Consider the following 21,067-nt stretch of genomic DNA (forward strand, 5'->3'; position numbering starts at 1 on the left):
TTTTCCCAAAGGTAATTACTGCTAATAAATTTGGCCTATATCAAAGTATTTAGTATACATAAGTGTAGCCCAGTGGTGTGCTGCTATACATTGAGCACCCAGCTGTCTGGGGAAAAATAGGTATGCATTTATTGCTGTGTTTATTTTTTTTTAAAGATTTTATTTATTTATTTGACAGAGAGAGAGAGACAGCCAGTGAGAGAGGGAACACAAGCAGGGGGAGTGGGAGAGGAAGAAGCAGGCTCCCAGCAGAGCATGGAGCCTGATGTGGGGCTCAATCCCAGGACCCTGGAATCACGCCCTGAGCTGAAGGCAGACGCTTAATGACTGAGCCACCCAGGCACCCCTATTGCTGTGTTTAATGTATGCATTAAAGTAGTGGTTATTACTTTTGGAATTCTGGTCAAAGATGGAGAGATTAACTGAACTATAGCTAAAGGTCACAGTGTGTTCTCAATTTCTAGAATTTATAAGCCATATATAGAGTGTTACCCTTTTGCAGAAAAACTGAGGGAACTGGAAAGTGTTTCCATGGATCCCGGCAACGAGAACCCTAAACTCCAAGATCTCTCCTTCATCTTGCAAGAGGAGTACCACTTAAACCCAGAGAGTAGAACCATCCTCTTTGTGAAAACCAGAGCACTTGTGGATGTAAGCTTCTTTCTTCTTGTGGATAACAGATCGACCCAGCACCATTTTCCTGAAAAGACTGTCCTTTCCTCACTGCTCTGTGATCAGGCACCCACCTATATATGTATGGGTTTGTTTCTGGGCTGTCTATTCTGTTCTGATTATCTGTTTGTTTATTCTTATACTAATACCTTACTATTTTCATCACTCTAGTTTATAGTAAGTCTTTGTACCTGTAGAATAAAGACTTCATGCTTTCAAAATTTTTTTGTCAATTAAAAAATTTTTTAGCCATTCTCTAAGCATGTAATGGTATCTCCCTAGGGTATGAAAATTCGTTTTACTATATTTGCATTTCAACTAATGCAGTTGAGCATTTTTCATAAACTTATTAGCCATCCATATATCTTCTGTGCTGAAGTGTCTGTTCATATCTTTTGCCCATTTTATTTTATTTTTTTTAAAGATTGTACTTTTTTATTTGAGACAGAGTGAGAGCCAGAGAGATCACAGAGGGAGAGAGGGAGAGGAAGAGTCAGACTCGCAGCTGAGCAGAGAGCCCAATGTGGGGCTCGATCCCAGGACCCTGAGATCATGACCTGAGCTGAAGGCAGATGCTTAACCAACTAAGCCACCCAAGCACCCCTCTTTTGCCCATTTTAAAATAGGATTTGATTGAGTTGTTTACCATGTTATTGTTGAGTGTTTAAAAGATTTTTTTAAAATATATTCTGACAGAAGTCCTCTGTCAGAAATGTGATTTGTAAATATTTTCTTCTGGTCTTTTACTTCTCGGAACAATATCTTTTACTGATTGAAAATTTTAACTTTTCATAAAGTCTGTTTTATTAATTTTTTCTTTTTGGGGATTGTGGTTTTGGTATTGTATATAAGAATTTATATTCTTTGCTTTGCTTACCCAAGATCACAAAGATTTTCTTGTTATCTTCTCGAAGTTTTGTGATTCTGCAATTTACAATTAAGTCTACAATCATTTTGAGTTACGGGTTGAGATGCTTTTTTTCTTTTTGTATGTGAATATCCAATTGCTGCAGGACTGTATGTTGAAAAGACTGTCCTTTTTCCACTGAATTGCCTTTGTAACTTTTTGAAAAATCAGTTGGCTCTATTTATTTAGGCCTATTTCTGCATTCTCTATTCTGTTCCATTCATATATATCTATCTATCCTTTCGCGCTTCCTATACTGTCTTGATTAACTTTATGGTGTGAGTTCTCCAACTTTTTTCCTTTTTTCAAAATTGTTTTATCTATCTTCCTTTGCCTTTCCATTTATATTTTAGAATCAGCTCACTCACATATATGAAAAAGTCTGCTGGGATTTTGTTTGGGATTACATTGAATCAATAGATAAAACTGGGGAAAGTGACATCAATATGGAGTCTTCCATGACCATAGTATATCTCTCTCTCTTCATTTATATAGAGTTTCTGTATTAGTTACCTATGCTGATAACAAATTACCTTAAAACTTAGTGGCTCGAAACAACAAACTATTATCTTATAATATCTATGGATCAGGAATCTGGAAACAACTTGACTGGATGTTTCAGGCTCAGAATCTCTCACCAAGCTATAGTCATCTCAAGGCTCTGCTTAAAAGGCTTAACTTCCAACCATATCTACCTGGCTATTGGCAGCTCTCAGAAGATGTGCTTCTGAGCTCACTCCTGTGGGCCTCTCCACAGGGCTGCCTCAGAGCATGGCAGCTGGCCTCCTCCAGAGTGAGTGATCCAAGAGAGATTGAGAAAGTATGGAGGTCATAGTCATTTTGTAACTTCGACTTGGAAGTGATCATGTCTTCCATTTTTTTCATTAGAGGCAGGTCAGTAAGTTCAGTTCATACTTGAATGGAGGGGATTACACAAGGATCTGAAGACCAGTGGGTGGAGATCACTGGGAGCCACCTGAGAGAGGCCACTTACCACATCTTCTTTGGTTTCTCTTATCACTGTTTTGTCATTTTTGACATGCAGATTCTGCACATTTTTTATTAGACTTATATCTAAGTGTCAATTTTTTAATGCTATTGTAAATTGTACTTACAGTTGCTTGTTGCTGGCGAGTAGAAATACAGCTGATTTCTGTATATTGCTCTTCTGACCTGAGATCTTGCTAAACTCACTTATTAGTTCTACATAGTCACTATTCTGAACATTGCTTTTTTCATTTAAAAAATATCTTAGAGATTAAATTGTATCAGATCACAAAGATCTTAACCATTATAGTTAATTTTTGCATAGAATTCAATCCCAAAAAGCTTTTATTCTCAGGTTTGTCAGTTAGGGAACTGTTTACTAAATTAAATTTATTTTTCTTACTAAAGTTTTTTTTCTTCTTACAATATATCAATATTGAATTAATAGTTACACAAATGTGTTCTCCATATACTGTCCAACTGATAATTGCTTTTGATTTTTAGGCTTTGAAGAAATGGATTGAAGAAAATTCTGAACTCAGCTTTCTAAAACCTGGCATATTGACTGGACGTGGCAAAACAAATCAGAACACAGGTACTATATATAGTGAATTAGAGTTATGATACTATAGCTATAAGAATATTTATAATATATTCAAATTCTTTTTTAATGCTTGTATCGGTCAGGGTTCAACTAGAGAAGCAAAATCAGTAAGAGATTATACACACATACATATATACATATATATGTTGTTTATGCGTGTCGGGGACTAATGCCTAAGTCCTCTTTGAAAGCGTTGATTGATTATGTCAGGCCAACTGAGGATGAAATCCCTTTTGTAACTTAAATGTCCAGTGATTAAGAACTTTAATTACATCTGCAAATTCCCTTCACAGAAACACCTAGATCAATAACTGGGTACTGTAATTCAGCTTCACCATGTTGACACAACAAAAAGCCATCACAGTGTTTAAATACAAATACTTTTAAACATCTCCTCTTCCCATAGGTCCTGTAGATGAAACCAAAGTTATTTTTAAAAATGGTGTTTGAGCATGTCACTCTTTTTCTCCAATTCTCAACCAGTAGATTAAGATTAGCTGGAAATAGAAATGTTCTATTTTATTGTTTTCTAAGCTATAGATGCTTTTATGTATATTATATATTTTTTAATTAAAAAAAAGTTCAAGCACACAATCCTGAAATCTAGCTACAGGGGTTGAAGGATGAAGGGCTGCCTCTGCAATCCTCCAGGAGGATCCCTGGGTGGCCAGCCCTCACCTGACATTCTCTTGGCTGTGCTTCCCACCCCTTAGTGACCAACTGGGACAGATCCTCACTCTGTTCCTCTTGTTTAGCCTTGTGTATAATAAGCAGTTCCCATCCTGTCAGTCCTCAGTCATCACTCTTGCACTTCCCCCTTATGCAAATTTTAAACTTTGAGAATCTAAAAAGTATATTCAGATTTTGAAAATTTAGCTTACCAAATAAAGTCCAACACCACATTATTGCAGTTGGAATTCAAAGTTCTCTGCAGTCTGACTCTAACATGAGTTGATTTTCAGACTTTGTTATTTCTTTACAAATAGGTACTCAAGATATTTTCTTGTCTGTTCATTTATCCATCTATCCATCATCTATCTGTTCATCATCCATCTATCCATTCATCCATCATCTATCCATCATCTATCCACCCATCCATCATCCATCCATCCATCCATCCATCCATCCATCCATCCATCCATCATCCATCTATCCATTCATCCATCATCTATCCATCATCTATCTGTTCATCATCCATCTATCCATTCATCCATCATCTATCCATCCATCATCTATCCACCCATCCATCATCCATCCATCCATCCATCCATCCATCCATCCATCATCCATCTATCCATTCATCCATCATCTATCCATCCATCATCTATCTATCCATCCATCATTCATCCATCCATCCATCCATCCATCCATCCATCCATCCATCATCTATCTGTCCATCATCCATCCATCCATCCATCCATCATCCATCTATCCATTCATCCATCATCTATCCATCCATCATCTATCCATCCATCCATCCATCCATCCATCCATCCATCCATCCATATTTATTTAGAAACTTACTCTGTATCAGTTGTTGTGCATCTGCCAAACAGCCTTCCCCAACCTCCCAAGACTGGTAGAGGTGTCTCTCCTCCCTGTCCCATAGATGCAGTTCTGCCTCCATTCCATTGCTCATCATCTTGAATTATAGCTTCCTATTGATATCCTTCTTCCACGAGATCCTTGTAGATAAAAATGGACCTTTTAGCCATTTGTTAAAATGATTTTTTATTATGTTAGTCACCATACAGTACATCCCTGGTTTCCGATGCCTTTTAGCCATTTTTATCTGACAAACTATAACTGCTGAATAAGTGTTTGATGAACAAGTGGATGAGTAAGTTTAGAAATTCGTGAAATATGGTGTCTGTCTTGGGCATGCTCATTGTTCAGTAGAAGATGATGGTAAAAAGAAATTGTTTTGGCCTTAACAAAATATATCTGAAGATTTTGGCTGCCAGTGTACTCGGAAAAAATTAGAACTTTTATAAATTCTGTTAACTTGAAGGTGGAGACCACTGAAATTCTTTTTCTTCTCAGTATATCACTGGGTGAGAACTGCACACTGTTAGGGTCTCAGACTTAAATTCAAAGCCTAGTTCTGCCACTAACTAGCCTGTCAATTTATCATACTTCCAAAACCTCAAGGTCTTCATCTGTAAAGGGGAATTATAACACTTGCCACATTGGCCTAAAAGGGCTTTGTGAAATTCCGGTGAATAAGTAGCTGTGAAACTGTTTTGCCAGCTGTAAAGTCCTATACACATGCAAAGGCATTATGATGAATACTTTTGTAAAAAAGTACTAATTGTTGGTAGTTGTTGATAGGTTTTTTTGCCAAAAAAAAAAAAAAATCAATATTTGTTTTGAGATAACATGACTGAAGTCGCACAGCTGGTAAATACCACAGCTGGGATTTGAACTCAGGCAGTCTTGTGACAGAATCCAAATTGTTAAACACCACCATAATGTCTTCTCTCAAACAAGGATAGGAAGAGGCCCTACTGCCTAGGGTTGTTTTGACATCATGAATATAAAGCACTTATCACAGTATTTGGCACATAATAAGCATTTCATAGTTAATGGCCATTTTTCAAGGGTAAAGTTCCCTCTTTGGTGAGTTGTGTAATGCCCTCTGCCTCTGACGCAGGGATGACGCTCCCAGCGCAGAAGTGTGCATTGGATGCATTCAGAACCGATGGCGATAACAAGATTCTGATTGCCACCTCCGTTGCTGATGAGGGCATCGACATTGCACAGTGTAACTTGGTCATCCTGTATGAGTATGTGGGCAATGTCATCAGAATGATCCAAACCAGAGGTGAGAAAAGCTTTGACGCCCTTACTAAATGGCTGCCAGCTTGTCTGATTTGTGAGCATGTCTGTCATTTAGAAACACGCTCTCTCCTAGTCATTGTGCTTCTGGACTTTTCTCCTTTACCGAGCCATAGTGGCTGTATGACCATTGGCACAATGGACTCTGGCGTCTTTGACCCTGACGGCGGCGTACTTGCTCAGGATTGGGTGGGTACGGTTTTGCCCACTGATATATACCCTATTTGGATTCTTGTTTATGATGAATACTGTTTACTTGACCAACATTGACTGACATGTTTATGGAAAGATGATTCCCACTTGGATTGAGACTTTGGCAGCCAATGTGTAGTTGTGCTTGTGGTAATGATGGGCCCCTGTATTGTAGAAGAGCTACTCCATAGAATTCTTCTGTCTCACTTGAACTAGGTGATGTCCTAACTAGCCCCTCTTCCTTTTTCCAATTTCCATAACAACAGCTGCTGTGTTACTTCCTGAAAAACAGCTCTGGGCACATCACTTCCCTTTATAGAGACCCTAGTAGTTCCCAATTTACATGGTGTTAGAAAGCTCCCAATCCAGCACCAGCTTATCTTTCCAGCCTATTTCCCATTCTTCCCCTTTATTCATTATCCACTTCTGCCAACCTGACTTTGTCATTTTCTCCTTGTTGAAGAAAGCACTCGTGCTGCTACTGGTAATCTTTGTTTTACTTCTTCCCTCTTCCCCTGCTTCCGTAACACCTGTCCCTGATTCCTCCAATTGGCAATAAACTTTTGAATGCTCATAGTCCTTTAATTTAGCTTCCTTATTGCACTGATGATTTCCACCTATATTCTGGTGAACATATCTATTTCCCCACCTCCTTGAGGGCTCTTGAGGGAGGATCTGTTCATTATTCATCTTAGAGTGCTCACGGTGTCCTCCTGAGTGTTCGTGTTGGGTTGTCTTTATGGCAGTGTCTCTGATAGTGCAGCTGTCCACTTACACTGCACCCTGGAGACCGACCCCCCAAGGAAGCCAGTTTAAGGTGGGCTCCTGGTTAACATGTAGCTTAATATGGAGGCGCACACCTGCATTGGAGTCCGTGCTCTAACAGCTCAGCTTTCCTCTGAAAGAGGGTTTCAGGGAATCAAAGTTGAATTTCAGGAGTGCCCCTTTATTTACCTCTTCTCAGATTTATCAGAGTTTTAAGTCAAAGACACCAAATAAAATATTTATTTTCTGATAGGCAGAGGAAGAGCAAGAGGTAGCAAGTGCTTCCTTCTGACCAGCAATGCTGATGTAATTGAAAAAGAAAAAATAAACATATACAAAGAAAAAATGATGAATGACTCCATTTTAAGGCTTCAGACGTGGAATGAAGCCGTATTTAAAGAAAAGGTAAGTCTTTTCATGTGCGTCACTGTTTCAGAATCTAACCGTGAGTAACAAGCAGCATGTGAGGGTAGTTGGTGCCTTTATCATATTGCTCTGAGTGCTGCATGAGAACAGTAAGTTTACACTTAAAGTTTTGTCCTGCAGTGAACATCAGATTCATTTAGCTTTAGGTCTCAATGAGATTAAAATATGTGTTATTAGTGCTAATACCTGAAGTGAGGTTTTTAGTTATAAAAGAGCAAACCGAGTTAGATGGCCCTCGAGTCGGCAGCTCATCTTGAGGTCTGCACCCTCACACGGCAAGACACAGCCCTTCTCGGTCTTGCCCTCAAATCTGTGTCTCTCTAACATCCAGAGTCCTCAGAGAAAAGCCCCCCGTGCACGGTGCATGTGTTAGAGTGCCTGCTTGCAGGTATGGGTAGGAATGCAGCTGTGGAGTGACGTGTCTGTTCAGCTCAGCCTCTTGGCAGTGACCTTCATTTTACTGTAATTTCCTTTATAACAGAAGCATGGAACCAGATTGGGGAACGTCAAGAAACACAAACACGCACATACACGCACACACAGGCACACATGTACCACATACATGCACCCCCACACTTTCTCCAGACCCTTTGCAGAGACTTTCATCTTGGGATCTCTGCCACTTAGCAGGTGTGTGACCTCATGTACTCTGCGGTTACTCTCTCTCTTAAATCATCCGTCTCCTCATTCGTAAGGTGTTTAATTCACAGGGAAGTTTTGGAGATAAAATGGGGTCTATGCATTGCTCAGCACAGTGCCTGGAATCTTAAGTAAGTGCTCCAAAAATGAGAATTGTTATGGACAGAGGCATGAGACAGACTTGAACTTCACAAAGATGAACCTTACAATTAAGTAGACCAACTCCATAGTGTCCATAATTTTAAAAAGTCATAATCGCTTTGCTCAAAACAGTTTTGAGATGCAGGGGTCTAGAGCAAATTAACACTTATTTTAGGACATAAAATGACAACTCTATGTCAGTGTTTACTCGTTTTTAGAAACATTTCTTCCTGAAGTTTAGAGACTAAAATAGTTAGAAATACTTCTTCCACATTTTCATTGAGGAGAACTGCAGGGAAATTTTTTAGTTCCTCTTAATTTTCCTCCCGAATTTTACTGAGAATAGAGGTTTTTCACAGAGTCATCTTCCCATTTTGTAGCATATGTTGACGTTGGCAGTAAAGTCCTTAAAACCATAACAGCTTTAATGCCCATGCCATAATTTTTTTCTCTTCCACTGGGTAACCAGCCATGTAGACTCGTGTGTGGCAAGAGAAAAAGAGTAAAAGCCTTTTGAGGGAGATGGAGGCTCAGCCAGACACAGACTCTTTATAGGCAGCTCACCGGGATGAGAGTGGGGTGAGGCAAAAACAGGTTAAACATCTGTTGAATAGCATCTGGGATTCCCCTAAAAGCCATAGAAAACAGGCAGCGGTGGTAAAGAGAGGGAGCCCAGAACCAGTGTGGCTGGGACCTGTTGGTAGCTGGTCATTCTGTGGGTGGGCTGGGCATCCTGGCTCCCCGCAGGGTCTCCACTGACATCACAGGCAAGGGCGGCTACTGTGTGGCGGGGCTGAGAGTGTGGCTCCTTCCCTGGCCTTCTCTGACACCCCTAGGCAGAAGTGTCGAGATGCCGGTTACAGCTCTGCAAAGTGGAAATCGAGGTGCCCCCTCGGTCTTCGCTGGCATGGATTGGGGTGGCCACAGTTGTTTGTTTTATTCTCTGATGTTTGGCGGGAGTAGAACAGCTATTGTCTAAAAGTTTTTTGTTTTGCTAGGCTGCCCCTTTCCTGGTCCTTTGGCTACACAGAGTAGGCTTCTGTTGAGACACTTTTTTATCTGTGTCTGTAGGCATTTCTGGTTGCCAGTTCCTTCAGCCTCAAATCTGGGATATATGAAGTGAAAAGAAACCAGGCTGTTCACCACCATTTTGTTCTTAGGGTTTTGTGATTTCTAGTTGTCTGCCTTCCTCTCTTCACCCTTCTGAATCTTCTTAGGTTTATTTTATCTATAATGTCCAGGTGTATTTTTTTTTAAGATTTTATTTATTTGAGAGAGAGAGAGAGAGAGAGCGCGAGTAGGGGGAGGGGCAAAGAGAGAGTGACAAGCAGACTCCCCAGTGTGGGGCTTGATCCCAGGACCCTGGGATCATGACCTGAGCTGAAGGCAGACCTTAACCAACTGAGCCGCCCAGGTGCCCCTATAATGTCCAGGTTCTTAGTTGCACTTAGGCATGCCCTAAGTTTTGAAATAGAATGCAGTCATAGTATACATGCATTTAACTTTACTGTAAATCAGCAATACTCTCTGTGGTTGTAAGGGGAGAGAGAAAAAAGATTTAGGTGATGGGAACTCTTCTGCCTGCTGTTCCATTTAATGGGTCTCTGCCCTAGAAGTGGGTGTAATTATGCCTGAAACAGTCAATACATATGTTTATTTATGAAGGATTTAAAATATTTTGCCAAATACTAAAGTAGAAAGCATGGGTCACATGACTGTTTTATGAACATCTTTAGTAATTTATGGGCATCTTTTTTTTTTTTAAGATTTATTTATTTATTGCAAAAAGCAAGACAGTGAGAGAGCAGAGGGACAGATGAAGGGGGAGAGGGAGAGAGAGAGTCCTTAAGTCGACTCTCTGCTGACCACAGGGCCTGATGTGGGGCTTGATCCTAGGACCCTGAGATCATGACCAAGCCGAAACCAAGAGCCTGCCGCCTACCCGACTAAGCCACCCAGGCGCCCCCTTGTGGGCATCTTTGATGCAAAAATTAAAAGGCTCATTGGAGATCACAGTTAAACACTGACTAACAAAGAATTAGGAGAACCCAATAAAATTATCTATGGGATTTTTATAAACAAAGCCAGGTACCATATGTTCTTGGAAGTTGTAGATGAATGAATGATAATAAACGTGTGTGTGTTTGCACGTGTGTATACAACTCCTAGTTATACAGTTATACTGACGAGGTGGGTTTTGTTTTTGTTTTTTGGGTTTTTGCATGTAGGTTCTCCAGATACAGATTCAAGAAAAACTCATCAGGGATAGTCAAGGAAAAGTAGAACGTGTACCTGATAAGGAAAATAAAAAACTGCTCTGCAGAAAGTGCAAGGGCTTTGCGTGTTACACAGCTGACATCAGAGTGGTGGAGGTAAGCAGCCTTTGAGCAAAGAGCACTGGGTCATTTGTCAGCACTAATTAAAGCTTACTCTCTATCCGTGAGATATTTGATATTTATAGTAAAAATATTTTTATTTTTGTTATTATCATGGTCATGATATTATAAAAAGCCAAAAAAGTTTTGAAAGCAAACCCTTAACAATGAAGAAGAAAAAGAATTAATTAAATATTATGTAGTCACTAAAAATAATGGTCATGCTAAATGAATGGGGTATCCTGAGTTAGATCCTAGAACAGATAAAGACTATTAATTAGAAAAAGTGGTAAAATCTGTAATTCAGTAAATAATAATGTTCCGATCCTAATTTCTTAGTTTTGACAAATATATTATGGTATGTTAGATGTTAACATTCAGGGAAGATGGGTGAAGGGGATACAGGAAACGTCTGGACAATTTTGCACTTTTTCTATAAATCTAAAGTAATTCCAAAGTGAAGTTTATTAATAATGAAATGATCTCTTACAAACTATGGTGAAGTGGAAAAAATAACAAGGATACAAAGTCGTAAATATGCTGTGACTTTAGGAGTGTGAAATAATAGTGACAATGCCACCATCACCATCAACAACAAAAACATTAAAAAATTACCTTTGTCCAGAAAAAAGACTAGAGGAAATATACTAAAATGTATTCCTATTTTGCAGTGAGACTCCATGATTTTTTCTACTATTTTATGTTTTCTAAACTTTCTTTTTGGGATATAGATCACTTTTATAATGGAAAGAAAATATCTTATTTTAAAAACATCTGCCGGTTAGTTGCCCTTTTTTTTCTGAAAAATTTTGGATAGGAAAGTCTCCAAAGACAAAAATTGGCTGTAACTCCATTGCTGCTGATGGAGGGAAGGCTGGTCCAGATGATGAGTTACTGGTATTCTCTTTGGTCTTTGGAAAGCTGAAGTCTCTAATCAGTCCATCTGTTTGAGCGAGAAGCATAATATTAAGGGTGATACTAGCAATTCCCATGCCTTTATGAATCTGCTTCTTTAGCTAGAAAGGGTCCTTTCAGCAACCATTTGAGCAATTTTTCTATTGAAACGGCCCTTTGTGACTCTGTTTTCCCGAGGCGCTGGTATGTTGGGTCTGCGTCTGTTGTGTAGAGTGGCGTTTCTTGGGTTTACTCTAAGGCTCACTGTAGTTGGAGCCTCTGGACACGAGTCTGTGACCCTCTGCAGATCCACATTGACTCTTTGTTGTTCTCCGTATCCTTTGGATTGTGCCTGTCAGGTAAATGCAGGCTTTGGAGAGCTTCAACAAATACCCCTTTTTGTTTCTGAATTAATAAAGAGTATCTACTTTCAGAAGCTCGGTAGCCTAGAAACTTCTTAGTCCTCTTCTTCATGAGATGGCCCCTATCACCTCCCTTGCATCCCTACCCCCACCCTCACCTCCACTGTTGTAAGTAGGAGTCAAATTGCATGGATTCTAGTCTGGCCTTCAGGTGAATGCATATTTCCTTCTTACCCCATCTATAAAGTAAGTGGGATCCTACCTGCTCTTCATCTCAGATTGTTGTGCAGTTTTTTAAAATCACAGTTCTGTACTGGTTCTAACGTTCTGTTTTGTGTATTATTCAACTCCTTCATCTGTAGGACTGCCATTACACTGTGGTTGGAGATGATTTTAGGAAGTGCTATGTGAGTAAGTTACACCCCAAACCAAAGAGCTTTGGGTATTTCGAGAAGACAGCAAAGATCTTCTGTTCCAGAGAGAACTGCAGCCATGACTGGGGAATCCATGTGAAGTACAAGACATTTGAGATTCCAGTGATAAAAATAGAAAGCTTTGTGGTGGAAGATATTGCTACTGGAGCTCAGAAACTATACGCAAAGTGGAGGGACTTTCTTTTGGAGAAGATACCCTTTGATGCTGCAGAAATGTCCAAATGACCTCAGGACCTCAGTCTTTAGCTATAGGGAATGGATGACCTTGACTGAAGAAATCAGCCCCAGTGGGTACAATCATGGATCAGTTGTACCACTGTGAAGATAACTTCACCCAGGCTTGTATTAAACGGAGTATGTCACTTAACTTCACCCTGTTTATTGTTTTCAGCAGTTTGAACTCTATCACACATATAAAGCACAAGTCAGTGCATCAGAGCACTAATGCTCTGTAGGCCAATGGAGCTCTACTTGGGAAAAATTAAAAAGCCTTAACTTCTTTTCCTATCCTTCCTTTCACAACCGACTGCCACTGTACACCCAGTAGCCACTCAGTACACAATGGAATGAGTGAATGAATGAACGAATTAAACGTTGGAAGTGTTTCCACCAAAACTTGACTTTTGCCCTTAATATACTGAAATTGTTCTTGTTAAGTCCTGTAAGGCTGCCCCACCCCCTCCCACTTCAGGTGTCAGCTGCAAATCCAGGTAACCACCTGTGCCTCTCACTGACAGGCGCAGATCACAGATTCCCATGACCACCTCCTTGAATTTAATTAATCTGCTAGAGTGGCTCACAGAACTCCGAGAAACATTGTATTTTCTTAATCACCGGGTTACTAGAAGAGGATATAACTCAGAACAGTCAGATGGAAGACATGCATAGGACAAGGTCTGGGAAAGGACAAGGAGTTCGCACGTCCTCTCCAAATCTCCACCTGTTCATCAAGTGGAAGCTCTCCAACCCTGTCCTTTGGGTTTTTATGGAAGCTTCATTATATAAGCATGACTGACCAAATCATTGGCCATGGGTGATTGAGTCAACCTCCAGCTCCACTCCCCAGTTGTCAGGGGGCGGGACAGAGTTCCAGCCCTAGAATCATAGAGCTGGTCGCACTGGCAACCAGCCCCATCCGTAGGCGTGGTCTAAAAGTCATGTCATTAACATAACAAGAGACACCTTTGTCACTTGAGTCACTTAGGAAATTCCATGGGTGGGTTGTAGGAGCTCAGTGCCAGAAATGGGAACGAAAGCCAAATATATATTATATAAATCACAGTCTCAACAAGTATCTCTTTTTATTTGTGATTGCCTTGTCTGGATGCTGTTGTTTAAGAAAGCTAACAGGATGTTTAAAACACCTACTGGAGATTTGAGAAAAGTTCTTTCAAGTATCTAAATGGTCCAATTTGGATGAAGGTAAAGAGTCCTCTCTGCAGCCAACAGAAGACAGACTGAAGGTGAAACAAAAAAATCTTAGAATTTCCTTATTGGATTTTTGCCCTGAGTCAAGCCACACTGCCAGGCACAGAGCCTGGAACGGAGTTAGGCACTCGGTTACTATTTACTGAATCAAAAAACCTAGTGTTTGAAGAATTGCAAACTCTTGACTGATGCCTAAATGCTGGTCATTGGATTTCTCGGTCAAAAGCTGTATGTCCGAACCAAGTGGGGAGTCTTTTTCATGGGCACATGCCCCACCCCCATTAGGACGTCCTGGCCGGGTGTCCAGCCACGTGTACTTTGTGAAGTTCCTCAGGTGGTTCACATTACACACCTGCCGGACCTTGTTTCTCTATGGTTCCTGCCAGTGCTGACACTGTGATGGGTGTTTTACCTGAAATGAGAAGTTGCCTTCAGTCAAATGCCTGATTATGTAATAAGGGCTGTAAACTCTGATTCCTGTACTTACAACTGATATGATTACTTAAATTTATTTAAAAAATTTTTCAAATTTAAATTCAATTTGATTAACCTGTACTGTATTATTAGTTTCAGGGGATAAAACTGATATTATTACTTGAATTTAAAAGACAAAGCATCAGGTCAGCGTTTCCTCAAGCAAGGCCTGTGGAACACACACGCTGTGAGATGCTCTGATGAAAACATTCTGCGGTCAAGACGGGCTCCTGAACCAAATGCTGCCAGCCCGCCCCTCAAATGAGTGAGTGACTGACACCATAACTGTTACCATGTGGCATTGTGTCAGTTCTGTGCTAACAAGACCCCTTTAACTCAGTGGTTCCCACATACGCTGACCCTGGAGCCCTGTTATTCACGGGGCACCGCTCCGTCCTGTGGTGGGCAGCCCTGACGTGGAGTAGACAACCCGAGCCAAACCGGAATGTTCATTTCAGGATCATACCAGGTAGTCTTTTATTATACCACGTAATACAACTACGCATTTCACTCAGCAAATCTGCACTTAATACGTAGGCCTCCGTTCTTGGGATGCAAATTATTAGAACTATTAAAACTATCAGCTATAATTATATAATCTTTGTTCGTGATAATTAGGCTGTCTGGGTGAACAAAAATGATTTGGCTGTTAAATTCTGTTTGCGGTCATGAATTTAACAGCTTCCTCAGAAAGCAGCCAGGGAACCTTACTGTTTTTCCAGAAGTCAGTCTACATTGCTTCTACATAACCCTGCCGGGTACTCCACTGTCCTCACATAACCTTGAAAGGGAAACTGGGCTCAAAATATGGTTCTTCATTTTGGTGACTTGGAAACTCCCAACTTTAGCCTAGAGAATACTGGGAGATAAACCTCTAAGATCACGAACTACTAACTGTTACCCCAGAGCTGCCGGTGGCCATATCCCCACGTACCTGGAGCAGCCCGAAAGAATGAGGCAAGACCAGAGGAGAAATGATAGCGAGGGAACCTGAGTTTGCGTCCCTGGATCCAGTCAAGCCTATGGCTGTAGCTACCTCTGTTCTTCAAGTTCTATGAGCCAATATTATTATTGTTACCGTTTTTGCTTAACCAGTTTGAGTTGTGCTTCCAATAGCACTATGAGTCATGACAACTACACCCTTTCCCAAGCTTACTCTCACCTACTAATGGCTGTCCCATAGCCAAAGACACATGTGCTTATTTGCTGTATTAAGTAAGTCTGTCGGTTAACACAGGGTGCACACCAAAGAATGCTTGGTTTCTTAGGAGGGATCAGGTGTAACGGATTTGGAAAACTGTTAACAAAGGAGATGAGAAACCCATGGAGAGGAAAAGGACTGGCAGGCACCTTGAGCAAGAACGGCAAACATTTAGTTTGGAGAGGACTAGTGCCTTCTTGAGAAACTAGGCCAAAGGAGTTTATCTGTTCAGTCTTGTTGTGGGCCAGGGTATGACACTGGGCAAGACATTTTATTAATGAGCAGGATCAAGGAGGGTGCGTTTGGAGGTAGAGGAGTTGGGAAGCGAAGGGACCCCGTTCTGGAAGTCATAGCCACAAGAATCTGTCTCCACATAACCACTGAATGCGAGGAGCTAGACAGCTCCCCAGAAGCGCAGTAATGGAGAGCCAAGGGGGTAGAGTTCTGTTTTCTCAGCCCTTCTTTGTGTTTTTATGTTAGGACTGATCCTTATTTGAAGGTCATAGGCTTTTTTATACAACAAGGTTCTGTTTGTAATCTTTTCTTAGGAACACAAGCTAGGTCCCAGCAACCTCAGGGGCAGGGATGCTCACTAACGGCCCTCATCTTGGAAGAGGTAGAGGCAGGACTCAATCCTGGGTGCTCAGATGGCCAGGCCACATTCCCTGAGTGCTAAATTTGAGATTTAAAATTCATTACAAGGAGATCAACCTGTGAGCTCTAAGGTGCCCTGTTATGGACTGCATGGTTTTTGTGTCCCCCCAAAATTCACGTTCAAGCCCTAACCCCCACTGCATCTCTTTGGAGATGGGACCTCTAAGGACGTGATTAGGTTAAATAAGGTCGTAAGAATGGGGCCCTGATCTGATAAAAGTAGCATCCTTACAGGACACCAGAGAGCCAGCTCCTCCTCTCTCTCCTCACACACGTGTTAAGGAAACACATACGAGGACACAGCAAGGAGGTGGCTGTCCACAAACCAGGAAGAAAGTTCTCACCAGAAGATGAATTGGCTAGAAATCTGATCCTGGACTCCTAGCCTCCAGAACTAGGAGAAAAAACATTTTACGTGTTTGAGCTACCCAGTCTGTATTTTGTTATGGTAGCCGGAGCAGACTAAGACATGCACCCCCAAAACGATGTCAGTGATGAACATAAGCAGATTAACTATAGGACACAAAAATAAAAAAAATGATCTGCTCGCCATACTTACATTATTGCTACCGCTACCTTCTTGTCTGCTCCCGACCAGGGCAGCGAAGGCCTGGTCCTCAGCCCGGCCACTTCCCCCGTCTAGTACGGATGCGGTTGTAAGAGCAGAACTTCAAGGTCACCCGGCTTCGGGGTGCCGCAGTCTGAGACTTGCGCTGCTCGAAGTATTACAGACTAGGGCCTCACGCACAACACAATTCAAGTCCAAAGTCAACAAGCTTTCCTTGAAAATAGATTTAATCTTATTCAAATTACAAATGCTCTAAGTCTCTCTCCAAAACCACCTCCAAGGTTCTCCTCCTGACATATGAAAAATTTTCTGGGGAAAAGTTTTGAAGAGAGTAAAAGAAAACATCACATTTTTTTTAGTGTTGATCCATCAAAAGGTACATAATCAAAAAAATGTCAGTGTCTGACCTGTCCACGAGGTGTCTGGATCATTCATCTGAAGGAAAAAGGGGAGGGGAGAATCACAGTCACCGCTGCGATTTGCGGTGCAAGGACGTTTCTATCTGCCATGTCAGGTAACACTGGCATAATATGCAAAGACCCGTGACCCTCAAGGGAAGGTTTCAAGGAGCAGAGGACAACAGGAGCAGGAACGAGGACGGGGGCGCCTTCCGACAAGACTTATTTGTGTCCAGACGAACATTAACAGGCCAAGAGTGAAAAATCGACATTCTGTGATCAGTGACTTTACGGACAAGCTCAAGTTCTATCTGGCACCACTGACATTCCCACCATTCTAGCTTCCAAATTCTAGAAAAAGAGAAAAAGATTCACAAAAATAGAGAAAGTAGAAACTGCTCATTCTGTGCCTGGAGGAGTGGCGCCAGTTGCTTCGGTGCTCACATGCTGCAGTGCGCGAGGCCGGCACAGGTGGGGGTCTCTGCACCAAGGGCCCTGAGGGCTAGTGGCGCTTCGCTTCCCCCGGCGCAGCTCCGAGCGCAGCTGACCTACTTGGCCATCTTGCGGATCATGTAGTTGAGGATGCCCCCGTTGTGGAAATAAGCGAGCTCCACGTCTGTGTCGAACCTCAGGATGGCCTGGAAGGTCTTCCCGGTATCCAGCTGCGACGACAAAGAAGTAGAGGAGAACCAGTGGGGGGGAGGCCAGGCAGCTGTCAGGAGGGACGCCCACCCTGCCCTCGGAGCTGCCCCTGAACACGTCCACACAGCAGCAGAGCCAGCAGCACCTGGGGGCACGTGCTGTCCTGGCTCCCACCCAGACTGGGTGAATCGGGGGCTGCATTTGGACAAGATCCCCCCAGCCAACTCCTCTGCACAGTAAAGCCCGTGGGGTACGAAAGATGGAGGTGACGGACACCCGAGGACCAGGTCTCTTGGGGCAGCAGCTACTGGTGATGCTAGGGATGGTATTTTCTAGACCCTCTCTGGGAGCTGTGGGTTGGCAGAAGTCTCATTAAGGTTGTCCCTTAGGCAGCTGGTCCAGCTGCTGACCCGGGGACCTCAGCGCTGGGCACCTGCCTCACCTCACCTCACCTCGGGGGCTGTCACTTTTACCTTTGGGCTAATCAAACCCTGGGGCCTGGGGTGAGGCTCAGGAATGGGGTGTGTCTGCATTTTGATAATAAAAAGGTGTTTTTAGATCATGTGAAAATGTCCAGTCTCCGAGCTCCTAACACTCTTTGGGCTAAAGAGAGATTGGGAGTCAGAGGAGACAGTGGGGCTGGTTGGGGCTGGGGAGTAAGAAAGGAACTGATGGTAAGTCCATGAGTAAACAGAAATAAGTCATCAATCAACAGGTGTCCTCCTGTGCTGTGAAGGCAGAGCAGGTCCAGCAGAACTCCTAGGTCTGACACACTCCTGCTGAGTGACTGTTTTCCTTCCAAATTCCACTCATTTCCTTCTCACGGGATTGGTGATGAACGCACGGTCCCGTTCACTTGGGCCTGGCACGGGGAGGCTCCGGCTTACCTTGACCTGCACTTTCATTCGTGGTGTGAGGTTTTCTGGAATGATGATGGTGTATCGTTCCCGCCCTGTGAGTCCCAGGGTGTCTGCAGTCTCCCCAGGGAGATATTCGAGGGGAATTACCCCCATTCCCACCAAGTTACTGCGGTGAATGCGCTCGTAACTCTCAGCCAGGACAGCTTTGATTCCCTGAGGAGCCAAGACAGTACATTGGACACAGTTCCCATTTTCTTTAGACCCACAGAAACTTTACAAAAGGCTTCTTAAGTCAAAACTCCTCTCACACCCCAATTCTTTATAAGTACCAATGAGTCGTTTACATAAACAGTGACTCTAGTTATAAATAACAAAGCAGCTGGTCTGGACTGTCTGCAATGTACAGGCAGCATAACAAAGTGGATTCTCTCATTCCAGCCTGCACCAACCCTAGGAGGTAGACGCTACTAGCACCCTCTCTTCACCCACACAGTCAGTGGTAGTATCTGGTATTTGAACCCATGCAGTTTGACCACACACTTGGCTGCTTTGTGATGCATCTCTTAGCGCACTTCCACTGTATCTGGAATCCACACGGCAAAAAAACATAAAAAATTTTTCTTTTATTTCCCTTGATGAGGTGCAGATACAAAAGATTTAACTGAAAAAAGCAACTTTCAGAACCTACTACAGAGAAAGGAAGTGATGTGCTGCTTCTGCACTTCCTGTTTCAAGAACAGGAGATATTCCGTGCACGTGTTCACTTTGAGGGGGAGCGGCAGCTTCATAAACACGTACTATGCACGTCCCTGCGCTGCGCAGGGCTGCGGAGCGGTCATCCAGCCCCTCTGCCGTGCGGAGAGCCCGGCGCTGCCGAGCGGCCCGGCGCGGGCGGCTGGAACTTGGAGCCGTTCCGTACAGAAGCCCAGGGCCTCGGGGCCTCCCGCGTGCCAGTTCTCTTGGCCTTCTTCAGCTCTTACGGTCCCCACCGGCTGCATTTCTGCTGCCAGCTCCCGACCCATCCCTAAAACCCTTTCCTTTTCTGTAATTTCTCTGTTCTTTTCAGCAGCTTCTAGAGAAGGCAGGCTTTGATATATTACCAAGTAAACAAAGAACATCTTTTGTCCCCCCACAGAATAAAATGATTGATAAAAAACAAAACAAAGCCATAGGTGTGATGTTGAAAGAGATTTACGGAAGCCTGGACGTCCGGGGGGAGCCCGCCAGACCCCGCCTCCTTTATGTACGTGTGGACGTCCCCGTATGCGGTGTTTCCCAAGGTTTACTTTGCTCGAGCTATACATCACTGAGATTGGCACCAGCTGAGTCCTCTTACCCAACCCTGAGAATGCAAGCTGAGCAGGACGCGTCCCCGCTTTCGGGGCCAGCGGACGCTCCAGAGGTACAAGCCATCTGCCCCCTGCACGGCCCCTCCATGGGGACACCTCACGGGGCTCAGGCCCTGAAACGGCCGAAGGTTCTGAAGAGCTGCCTGTCTACATCCAGAGAGAGCTTCCTTTTCCCTTGAGGGTCTGTAAGCCAACTCACGGGCAGTGAAAAGCCACTGGAAAAAGTGCACTCTCCAAGTCTGGCCAAGCACAGGCTCCTTACTTTTACCCTCCCGTGACCCTCCTAAGGGACATGGGAGCAGCGGCCCCGGCTTACTGTCCTCCTGGGACAATGACCTGAAATACATCCCCGGTCCTCAACCTGCGTATTATGGAAACCATGCCATTTTCCCCTTAAAAAAAGACATACATACACACATTTGAAAGTAATTTCAGAGACTTCACAGACCCTCCTCCCAACTGCTCCACAGACACCCCCACAGATCCATGGTTCCCAGAATATGAAATGTGATCTCAGGAACCAGTTCACCTCTACATTACCCTTCACCGAGTGAGGCGAAGGCGGATCCATCAAGAAGCAGGAGCAGAACAAGCATCTCACGCTTTCCTGAGCTTGCCTGCTGGGATCCCTGCACGTCACACTCACCAGGAGGAAAGGGCCCTTGGCCGCCCAGTCTCGGGAGCTGCCTGAGCCGTACTCTTTGCCGGCCAGGACGATCAGGGGAAGGCCTGCCTGCTGGTACTGCTCAGCGGCATCGAACACGTCAAGCTGAGGAAGAGAAAAGCAAGGTTTACAGATGCAGCACAGAGTGTGATATGGGCCAGTGGACCTGGTGGGAAGCACAGGCCCGAGTCAACACAAAGCCAACAGAAAACTCAACCCATCAGTGGCCTGGCTTACAAATCTCTAATAACTCCATCTATTCACCCCTACCAATGAATTTTATATTCTTTTAACTGAAATGCCTAGTTTTTGTCCTGGTTTTAGAAAAACATTCAAATCCTAAGGCATCAAGGGAAAAAAAGAAAGTAGATCAGACTTTTCCCCCTCTTCCATTGATTAAACTATTTTAAAGCTTAGAAAACAGAGAATCCCGCCTAAACCTGGGTTTTGACTCAGTCTCAGACTCAGGGATGGTCACTTGAGAAGGGTAGCAACCACAAAGAAGGTGACATGTTCTGAAATTATATAAAATGCAAACATACATACATTTATTTATTTTAGGTAGAAAGAGAGCGAGTGCGAGTGGGGGAAGG

General features: G+C 43.1%; 2 protein-coding genes across 2 annotated transcripts in view; one reads left to right on the forward strand and one right to left on the reverse strand.

Annotated features, from left to right (window-relative positions):
* Positions 1-12,851, forward strand: part of RIGI (RNA sensor RIG-I) — a 38,849-nt gene extending 25,998 nt beyond the window's left edge. The window contains exons 13-18 of the mRNA XM_045780565.2: positions 503-651; positions 3,071-3,161; positions 5,824-5,994; positions 7,219-7,370; positions 10,400-10,543; positions 12,165-12,851. Coding sequence (XP_045636521.1) covers positions 503-651; positions 3,071-3,161; positions 5,824-5,994; positions 7,219-7,370; positions 10,400-10,543; positions 12,165-12,461 — 1,004 coding nt within the window. The 3' untranslated portion in view covers positions 12,462-12,851. The remainder of the gene's footprint in view (positions 1-502; positions 652-3,070; positions 3,162-5,823; positions 5,995-7,218; positions 7,371-10,399; positions 10,544-12,164) is intronic.
* A 3,919-nt stretch (positions 12,852-16,770) lies between these two features.
* ACO1 (aconitase 1) overlaps positions 16,771-21,067 on the reverse strand; it is a 54,018-nt gene continuing 49,721 nt past the window's right edge. Inside the window, exons 19-21 of the mRNA XM_045780306.2 lie at positions 20,457-20,579; positions 18,489-18,674; positions 16,771-17,621 (exon numbers count right to left, since the gene is read on the reverse strand). Of these exons, the coding sequence (XP_045636262.1) occupies positions 17,508-17,621; positions 18,489-18,674; positions 20,457-20,579 (423 nt within the window). The 3' untranslated portion in view covers positions 16,771-17,507. The remainder of the gene's footprint in view (positions 17,622-18,488; positions 18,675-20,456; positions 20,580-21,067) is intronic.

This window comes from Ursus americanus, chromosome 18 (genome assembly GCF_024610735.1).
Source record: "Ursus americanus isolate L20-20 chromosome 18, mUrsAme1.1.p, whole genome shotgun sequence".
In the NCBI taxonomy this organism is placed as follows: domain Eukaryota; kingdom Metazoa; phylum Chordata; class Mammalia; order Carnivora; family Ursidae; genus Ursus; species Ursus americanus.